This window comes from Patella vulgata, chromosome 6 (assembly GCF_932274485.2).
Source record: "Patella vulgata chromosome 6, xgPatVulg1.2, whole genome shotgun sequence".
In the NCBI taxonomy this organism is placed as follows: domain Eukaryota; kingdom Metazoa; phylum Mollusca; class Gastropoda; family Patellidae; genus Patella; species Patella vulgata.
In genome coordinates, this window is record NC_065884.2 from 56428409 (window position 1) to 56439535 (window position 11127).

An 11127-nucleotide genomic window follows, 5' to 3' on the forward strand; every position below is an offset into this window, starting at 1 on the left:
GAGTTATAAACTTACATTTCAAGTTTCAACAAAATCGGATAAAAATTGTGACCTCTATAGGGTCCACAACCTTGATATACCATATTTTTACGCAATTTGAGAACGAGGGGCGGCCATTTTGTCTGTCAGTTTTGGGCTGATTTTCACGAAATTCAAACTCAGTCGTCCTTTGGGTGTAACGGTGATATAATAATACGGTTTTTTAAATCAGATAAAAATTATGGCCTCTATAGGGTCCACAAGCCAAAAAACGCGTTTTTACGTACAATCAGGGGCCATAATTCAGGAAGTTACGGTTCGATATGCGCGAATATGGAAAGGAACCGAGATCTTTGGGTTATAAACTTACATTTCAAGTTTCAACAAAATCGGATAAAAATTGTGACCTCTACAGTGTTCACAAGCCAAAAACGTGATTTTTCGTACAATCAGGGGCCATAATCCATGAAGTTACGGTCCGATAGATGCCAATATCGAAAGGAACCGAGATCTTAGGGTGATAAACCTATATTTCAAGTTTCATTGAAATCGAATAAAAATTGTGACCTGTAGACTGTTCACAAACAATTGTTGCCGGACGGACGGACGGACAGAGGCGACGACAATATACGTCCACATGAAAATATCCAAAGGAGATAATTCTCGATTTGTGGCGGAATCGGTCTCATCCAGGAGACGTCGTAGCATTAATTTCCTAAGTATCTTCTCTTTGACCGGCTCTAATTTTTCTCCAAATTTATGTGGGGTTAAACTTCTTTCTACCACAGATGGTGCAACATGTGACAACTCCTAGCTCAAAAGCATGTATGAGGTTCGCCACGGAAATCTTGAGATACACAAACTGGAAGTAGCATAGTAATAAAGATGCAACTGTCAACAGAAGAACATTGCAATGAAACTAACCTGTTAACATCGAAAAGTCAAAAAAACCTATTGAAGATACAAGGCATACTGCAGAGTGCTATGACAACTAGACACTACTTTGCCAGGCCTCTTGTTCTGCACTACCGACATGGAGAAACCACGCTGCAAAATCACGGGGAACTTTCTTGACTAACATCAGGATCAGATATGGCCGATAACCCGACAACACACCCCGATAAACCCGACATCACGGCAACCAGACATCACGATGCCACGACAACCCGACATCACAACACCACGACAACCCGACATCACGACATTTTACCCGACATCACGACATTTTAACCCGACAATACATTATTACGCGACAGTACGAGATTTTTAATGTTGAGGTGTCGGGTTTAAATGTCGTTGTGTCGGGTTAAAATGTCGTGATATCGGGTTGTCGCCTTATGAAGGGCGACACCACGACATCAAGACATGATACCAATCAGCAACCACAGCTCATTGTAATGGATCGAGTGAAAATATCTAAAACAAAATGGAATATAAATTCACCGTTGCCAGCCCATACATTATCACCATTTCCACAAACCATAATTATTTCCTAAAAAAACAACTAAAAGCTATAGTTTCTACAAGTTTATATCTATACAAAGTGTCTTTCTGCAGAGAAATCATTGTGTCGGAAGAGAGATTTTGACCCCAGTCAACATCAAATCCCCGTAGCAAAAAAACAAATCTAAATATTTCAAACCATCTGAATGGGGGTGCTTGATTTAGAGCAAGATATGACTATATGTTGTTACTTCAGTAGTGGTGATCTTTCATCTCAACGTAAATTTAAGTAAAGTTTTAGTGGTCTGCACCCGCTTTATGTTTGTGGATTGTCTCCCTTGTTGTGTGTCTGCACATCGCACGTACGTACGACAATTATATGATAGGGTGGGTCTGTACACCGCAGTGAACGGTAACCGCTCAACGCCAACCCACTTAATTTGATAGTAGACCAGTCAGTTTAGGATTTTAGCACCCAAAATTGCAAAAAAAAAAAAAAAAAAATAAACAGACAAACAAAAAAAAAACCACAGGTGTTTTTATGCATTTTTGCGCTTATTTAAGCGTACTTTATACCATCCCAAATATTAACAATTTATGATAAAAAGAAAAGTTATAAAAAATAGTAAAAACAGTAAAAGAAAAGGCAATGTAATATTATATAAAAAAAATTAACTACACATAAAACAGTAAAATGTATAAAATCAGTAAAAAGCCTGTTTGAATAAATTTTTCAAATGTGATTTTAATGTAATAACAGAAGGTGATTTCCGAATAAAACAAAGGTAATCTTTCCGAAAATAACGGTGCATAAAATAAAAAGGCCCTGTTGTACTAAGAGTAAATCACCACTAGAAGAGATATTTGTATTAATTTGGACAAACATGGAGTGGCTAAACCATTAAAACATTCGTATGTGATTAACAATATTTTAAAATCAATTCTGAATGATACAGGAGGCCAATGAGGACTATAAAGAATTGGAGTTATTTACTCGTGATAACCCGCAGGTTTGAATGTAGCTTAACCGGTAGACCATTTGAAATTACAGATAAATATTTACATTTACATTATAATGGCAATTCTTACAAAATATTATTTACATGATTTTCCATAATAAAATGTGAGTCAAAGAAGGCGCCTATGTTTATGATGGGGGATATCACAGCTTACATACACGAATTGAAGGATCGGAGTCGAATTTACTAAGCACATTTTTTAGAACCAATTCATAGATATTCAGTTTTATCTTAAGAAAATCTGAAGTCATCCAAAGTTTAATGTCATCGATGCACTGTTATGATTTAGAAAATTAATATGAAATGATTGTCAACATAGGGTTTGAATTAGTATCGTCAGCGTATAATTGGAAATACAGCTCATGTGTACGTACTATATCACCTGAGTGCATAAATGGAAAATATTGATATGCATTTCATTATCATCTTTATTATGATCAAACATAAAAGGGCATTGCAATGTAATAATAGGGTGTCTAACACAGGGGAACACCTAAATTAATACACACAAAAAAAGTACAAAAAGTAACAATTTATTATTATATACATGATGAGGGAAATTCCCACCTTATTGCCCACTATAAACACGGTAATCATGTTTTCATTTTTCATAAAACTGCTTCATCAATACTGATCTGAAATTATGAAAACCAGATTGATTTAGAGTCATGGAATGTAGGGGGAACAGCCACATATAATTAAACATTATATACACAGTGATATTAGTTTTGTCTATTGGTTTCATCAATGTTGGTCTCAAATTATGCAAACAAGTTACGGTTAGTCCCCTGGAATGTTAGAAAAGTGCTTAAATATCTGTAGGCTTCACACATTTATCTTTGAGTAGCCACTGATTTATGTCTGGATAACTGTGTCTATTTTGATCTAAATTGTGAAGCTTTTTACACATAGTGCAATAACCCTTCTGTCTTACCGAATACATACTGCGTGTGTAAAGATGTTCCTTCGCTTTCAAGTATTGTACATAAGCAGTATTGTTTCTGTCTAAATACTGCAAATATTTACCGAGCTCTTCAACTGATTTAAAATCTCTCGTATCTATGTAAGATGCTTTTGGATAAAACTGAGTGTAATTCCCAATTCCACGCACTATGGGCACGATATCTAGATTTTGACGATCGAATAGTTTCTCGGTAATATAATCCTTACAAAGGGAATTTTCGAATGACAAATAGAATTTGTACGTTGTGTTTAAAAGTCCAAATACATCAGTAGGTTTAGACGTTCCACATCTACCAAAAATATCAACAGGCACAACTTTTTCCAGGTGTTTGACATAAGCTTCCCTTTTACTTTGGGTTCTGCAATGACTAACTACCCATGCAATTAATTTAGTTTTCTTCTTCATTATGACATCATAATTCCGTATTTTACGTTTATCCTCCACCACTTCTCCACCAGGTGTAGGTATGTCAGAGTCTATCCGATACGTCATAGTCCAATTTATTTTATTTGTCCAAACTTCGTTTTCCCAGGAAGCACCATACATGTAAATTGGCGATTCCCATGCAGCAAGAATCCACACTTGGTCTGGATTATTCCGTGCTGGCGGCGGTTTCGGCGGATAACTTACTCCGTAAAACATTATAGCGGCGCTGGATTTGATCTCTTTTTCATCAAACGACAATTCGCACATTTTATATTCACAACGACTAAAGTAACCGTGTCCCGGATTGGCACCGCGGAGAAACCACATATGCCTATTTAACACAACTATTGTCTTGTATTTGTGTTTGATTACTTTCGTGTTAGACAATGGTTTCTTTGAAATACTACCTTTATGCTCCTTAATGTCATTCGAAAGGTTAGGGAACCTATTTTGTGACAAATCGCTGATATTATCACCTTGGTCGTTACTTGGGCCTACTTTGTTGGTTATTGGTAATGATGGGGTATCTAGGCGGAATTTTTGTAACCAGTCATTCCGAGTCTGTGTTTCTAACCGTACGGGTATCTTCTTATCCTTTGGTACTGCCCCCCTTGCTTTAGTTTCAGTCTCGGGCCTGTTTTGCAGATTTGCGAGCCAGATGTCAGTGTCCGATTGTGAGGATACCAGGTAGTCGTGTTCGGCTGTGTCATGTCCATTGTTATGGATTTGAATCCAGACCACTTTCCCAACTATTTGCATATGTATTAACATAGCCACTATTAGGACGAGAGTTATTACTTCAATATAACACAAAAGCTTCTTTAGTTTCACCATCTGTTTGAAATAAAAACAAAGGCAGGATTAATAAATGAATAAAAAAATAATGTATGGGATCAGACCGAAAAGTTATTGCTAATTTTTTCTGACAGTATCAGAATCTGATGCACAAGTTCACAAAACGGATTACACTTTTAATTTCAAGATTTAACCCGGTCGCCGAATGAATTTATTCTGTTTTGCTATATATATTTCCTAAAAGAAATATATTATTCCGATGAGACAAACACTTCAATTGCATCAACAGTTTTGTTCCGTTGGAACATAATTTTTCTATTGACCGCTTAATGGATTCGTTCGCGAGAGCACAAGGTAAAAGTTACTAAGGATTCATCATTAGATTTAGACCGAATTTGGTACATAGGTGGGGGTAGTAACCGAAAAGACGTTTTCCTAGTGCGAAGCGTGATAGTGGGACCTATCATTAAAACGGTTGTAATAACATCTTCTATTTCTATCGAAACACCTCATATAACAACTTTATCCCACAACGGAATTATCAGTGAGTGGAAATTTGCCTGTGTATCTGTTATCTCTCGTTACTTAAAGGAGCTAAATCGCTAACATTTGGGACCTAGAAATTGACAAAAGTGGGTCGCAACGCATATAATACTGTAATATGAATGTATATAAACTGATTTACATTCAATGGTTTCCGTTTTTACTCCAATTTCAAATCAGTTATGTTCGGCGAAATAAGCCAGCAGTCTCAGGCGAGTGCAAATTTCTAGCGTCTGGTTATTCCAGTCTACATACGCCGTTTGATTTGGTGCAATGTGTCTAGCCTCGTCCCTCGAGTCTCTTGATACAACTGGGACTGAAGCGCATTATGGTACACGATTCGTGTACCAATGGTAAAATGTTCATTTTGTCTTAAATATTGGATATCAAAAGTCCATCTTTTCCCGGTAAGATCACAACATGAATGTTGATTTAATTTGACAAATAAATCGTGTTTTCAATGTTGAAGATTTTGGATGATATTGAGTTAGAGACTTAGCTACTTTAAGTCAGTTATATAGAGGGATAACACGTGTTTTCCTTTGTTTTCTCACCTCCTTTTCTTGAAATATTCGTTACGCATCTATATTAGCAATGATCTATGTGTCAAAATTATATTTGGAACGTGTTTTAACCAGTTCTTTCACATGAGATAATGGCTGACATCAATATTGACCTTTAAAGGGACCATCCCGATTTTAAAAGTCTCAGAAATTAAAGTCCGTGTACGTATGGTGTATTTACATTGTCTCAAAATTTTAGCTCAAAATATTGAATCCGGGCACGTAACCCTTTTAAGATTTCGGGTGAATATTCTCATTGGGTGACCTGATAATCTACTGCCGTTGCTGTAGAGTACTATACGGTGCTGTGCTTGATAACGACAGGTAAGTTTCACCTACACGACACACGTTATGTTTATAAAATAAAAGTCTGGTTTTACACCGGTCTTCGTTTCCAGATGAAGACGGGTTTAAGCTGTTGTTTTAAAACGTATCAAATATTATATTGAGTTAGTTGCCTGGCACTAAGGTAGGGGATTTTAAGGGCTTTTAACACAGAATTACGTAGTTTTATTCTCCAAAATATAATCGAGATTGGCCCTTTAACGCCGCCACGTGTAAAATAGATATCTGAGTAACTTCCTTGGTGAATAATTATACCAATTATAATACAATATAATATATAATATAAAGAAGACGGTGTGTGAAATTGTATACGTTATGTATAACATCAACGATAAATATGGTTAATGTTATTCATTATTTATACATTTGGATGATAACGTTATTTTTAAATTTTTTAAGATTGTGATTGTGGTCATTCCTTCGAAGATACCGATCATTTTCTTTTACATTGCTCCTTACATTCTGATGCACGCAATATATCTATAAATCTTTAACCACCCAATTTTATCAATCCACATAATTTGTTATGTGGTTTAAAGTTACAATTTCATATTTTCTAAGAAAGTCAAAACATAATTATTTCTGTCTTTTGCTCAATAGGTTGTCAACTCACTATTATACGATCATAGGTGTCATCCTCACACGTAAAACTCATTTACACCGGAAATAATAACACAATTACCACCTAATTACCTCCCTTGTTTTCTATTCTCCGCCATGGAGTAGTTATCTTCAAACGTTGGAATTTGAAGATGAAAATGATATTTTTTCCAATTTCTCAACTGTCAATTATAGGATTAATAGGATTATTCTTTAACAAGGTAGGACTGTTTATAGATACCATCTATTTTAAGGCTTTATTTTAATAAATTTTAAAAATATAACTTAAAAATATGAAATTGCAACTTTAAGCAACAGTCATACTTCTTAGCATGTTTGAAAAAGGTACACTTGTTTTTTGACATCAGCAGGAGGGTTTAAGATCAGTGTAACATCTATATCGATCAAAATCAAAATGCGAACATGACCAACTGTGTAGCCAATGTATAAATATGTATATACAAAATGTTGTTGGTTAAACATGCATTGTATAAGAGCTAAATGTGCCTATTGCAGGTCTTTCTTTGGGCCTTAAATGTTATATAATGTTAGGCATTTATTAACTAGACCATAATCAACTCTCATTCACAACGGATACTCGAGATTGTAACTAGATTAGAACGGTCCGCCATTTAAAAATTTAATTTAAAGATGGGAAGACGGGGCTAAGTCTCGAATATACCAGTGCCCTGGTTACCACAATGCTCACGCCTTGTCAAAACTACATACAGTGATAATTTGACTGAGTATAGAGTAATTTGCATGAAATTTTCATTTTACATTATCTATGTATTGTTTAATGGTCGAGAGCGAGGCATTAAGTAATATATTGTAACAACAAGAGGACCGTCAGGTCCGAGTGTTTTTACAATATATTACGCAATGTCTCAGCTCGAGACCATTAAACATCTTAAAATACAGACACCCCGCACGTGCGTTTACAGTGAAATACGTCACTCGAGTCTAATATTTGACAAGGTACGATTGGCAAGTTGCCCGTACGATTATTTGAAATAATGGTACGCCAACGTCAAAGGGTGACGTCACATCTGTATTTTAATTTGAGCTATTATAGCAAGAATGGTGAGCTCTTTATCTAAATCTTACATATTGTATCTTTAAGTATTCATTGTGTTGTTTTGTTTCTTACTAACTTATTTCTTTTACATATTCTTGTATCTAGGAGAGAGGTCATATAGGCTGTGCCTGTTCCTCAATCCCTTTCAATTTCTGAATAAAATATTGTTTTAAAAAAATATTATTTATACAAAAAATGGTCCCGTGATGCATAGGCGTGCAGACTCTATCAATATTAAGGGGGGGGGGGGACCTGAAATGCCCGAAAAACTTCGGGTTACAGACGGTGGTGCCGGTCGTCTGCGAGAAGCCAAGGTGACTTATCGGAATCCCAAATATTCCCAAACAAGCAATCAAATGACCTGAATTCCAACCATCCAATTAGTGGTTTAATAGATTTCGGCACTTTATTTTGCCAACTAGATGAAATAATATTTTTGTTTTCACTTTTCCCGTCTGCCCGAAAAATCAGATTGCCCGAAATTTAGGGGGCAGCCCCCCTCCACCTACGTTCGCCTATAGTGATCCAAATCTAGACGCAGCGATCCATCTACGTCATACTTCGAGTCGAGATTATGATCACTGCCCTAGTTGACAAAAACGCCTCAGATCTGTGAAATTATCTTTCATGGGCGCCGCCATATTGAATAATTAGAGGACTATTTTGTGATGCGGCTTTGATTAGTGTGACATCTTTCATACACACAGCGGCTAAATAAACATATCTAACTTCATTCAATATGACAATAGAAGAGAAATAAATACTTCCAAAAATTACTAAAAGCATACTCAGTGTTTTCGACTAAAATCGTCGATGTAGGAATTAAAATGTCGGTTAATTAGCTTAGGGCCTGTTCTCAGGCGGAGCTAGCTGTAGATAGGCAGCCTAAGTTTGGGATGATAGTGATCCTGCAGTTCATGTATGAGAAAATTGAGAAAACATATTCCATGAGGAAAAATCATTTTTTTCGTTATTTTTTTAAAAAGAAATTTGAGCGCACACTGCACCCCTTCCACTTTAGAGGCAAGTGCTTTATTGCCCAAAGGGATCCTGACTACCTGGATTAAATCCTCGTTTTCGATATGCTAAGTTCAGTACCTTGTAGTGAATTCTTCGAAGGGGTACGTAGAAAATTGTTGAGCTAATTATGATCATCTACCCTCCTACTATCAATATCAAAATTAAAATCTTTTGCAATGCATGTAAAAAAAAGCGGTAGAGAGAATTGAATATCGTGGTAAAATTGACATTATGTGTGATTTTCTAATGTATTAAACGTTCGAACGGGGATCAAAAAGCCATCTGCCAAGAGAATTTTCAGGGGGTCAGAAAATTGTCGAGCTAAACGTGATCATCTACCCCCCTACTATCAATATCAAAAAATATAATTTTTGGAACATGGAACACGTGTAAAAGAGAGCGATAGAGAGAGTTAATATTTCATATATGTGTTTTGCAAAGCGCCTTCGAATGCTGGTGTCAGCAGTAACGAGCGTTATACCACAGCCCAATCTAGGTTTCCCGTAGAACCTAAATCAAACTTAAATTTTATAAACTTAATATCATGGTTAAAATGACTGTCAGTTTCATGCTTGTATTTTAGTGACGGAAAAATTAACAGAAAAATGTAATTTTTCAATGTTTTTGTGCCTTCTAGTGAACTACGAGTTATTGTAAGCATACCTTACAAATAAAATTGAAATTTATATCATTCTATACGATAGACTTATTGTGCACGCAAAACATAAATTTATAGAAACGTCGCAAAAAATCCAAACAAAAAAAATTTGATCTCAGTAAATCATCTCAAAACTGGCCTAATTTATTATGTAAAGACGGATTTTTTTAAATTTATTATATTATATGAAGAGCCCTGCGAAGAGCGATCTAAGTCACTTTTTCAACGAACCCCAGTTAATGGAGCCATCTGGTAGCAAATTTTATAAGGTTTCTGTGGAACAATCATTTCAGGTAAAAACGATCGGAGTCACATCGAACCAAGTCCGTTCTGAAATGGCCTCCCGGACAATACAAGTCCATCGTACCCTTTATTTGACCTTAATTTGGCTGAAAAGTGGAAGTGAGTTGCTGTACTGGTAATTATGATTCGTATTAAACTTCATTTTGAAGTTGAACCTAAACCCACTCGTTGTTCTGTTCGCGTCAAGCATTCTCGTTCACAAGTCTGTTTTGCCTTTTATGCGAAAAGACAAAAATGTGACATATATCACCGTTACACCATTATTATAGTTGAATTCGAATTTCGTGAAAATTGGGCCGAAATTGGCAGACAAAATGGCCGCACCCTGTACGTAAGTAGTGTTAAAGTATGTAATATCAAGGTTGTGGACCATCTAGAGCTCACAATTTTGATAAAACTTAAAACACGTGTTTATGTCTCAAAGATCTCAGTTCCTGTCGATATTCGCGCATAACGGGTCGTAACTTCCTGAATTGTGGCCCCGATTGTACGAAAAAATCGCGATTTTAGCTTGTTGACCCTCTAGAGATCACAATTTTTATCCGATTTTAAAAATATCATCGTTACACCCTGATGATGATTAGGTCATGGTTGTGTACCATCTAGAGGTCACACTTTTTTAAACCGATTTTCGGCATTCGCACATTTCAGACCATATCTTCTTGGATTATGGCCCCTGATTGTTCGAAAAATGGCAGGTTATCTTTTGGGATTATCTCTTCTTGCTATAATATATAATGATACCTATAGCATTGGGTCATTTCCATGACAAGTGGACCAAGTTTCGAAAGTTGGGAACATGACACCCTCCATATATATTATAGTATATGGCCGTAAAATAACAAATCCGAAATTTTTCGGAGATATGTCCATTTGAAATTAGAGTGCTGAAACGGACAATAAATTCAGCAAATTTTTTCAGGTTTTCTGGTACTTTCAACTCACAATTCTAATAGGAGTGAAGCTATCTATCTTTGTAATCTACAACTTTTGGTGCAGATTACGAATTAAGCTTCATACTCAATGTGCGATTCCTACTTCGAGTCGATGGGGTATATACCGTTCAAAATATTCAGCCTCGAAATCCACCGCACACTGAAAAAGTTCAAAAATTACCCATAATTTTCTCCTTCAATATTTGCCATGTGGGCAGGGAGTTCAATTCTGAAACTGGTTGAAAATGAAACTTCATTTACACCACTATAACATACATTAAACTACACCTTATGTATTTGATGGCTTACATATTTAATGACCACTTGAAATCTGTGCGTTGATGGAGTTTTAATGGCTATTATTAAGATTGTTGACTTTTCTAATTGATTTTACCCTCTTAATAACTTCAAACGAATGAGGTTGGTTTTGTTCCTTGGCAAGCCCTTGATATTGAA

General features: G+C 35.9%; 1 protein-coding gene across 1 annotated transcript; it reads right to left on the reverse strand.

The window, feature by feature from the left end:
• Positions 1-2142: 2142 nt before the first annotated feature.
• Positions 2143-4641, reverse strand: LOC130010542 (alpha-(1,3)-fucosyltransferase C-like). Its single transcript, XM_056101901.1, has one exon. The coding sequence runs from the start codon at positions 4600-4602 to the stop codon at positions 3250-3252; it is 1353 nt and encodes a 450-aa protein (XP_055957876.1). The 5' UTR covers positions 4603-4641; the 3' UTR covers positions 2143-3249.
• Positions 4642-11127: the final 6486 nt, after the last annotated feature.

Bases quoted from the DNA above. Each gene is read 5' to 3' on its own strand.
- LOC130010542 (XM_056101901.1), bottom strand. From the start codon at position 4,602: ATGTTAATACATATGCAAATAGTTGGGAAAGTGGTCTGGATTCAAATC.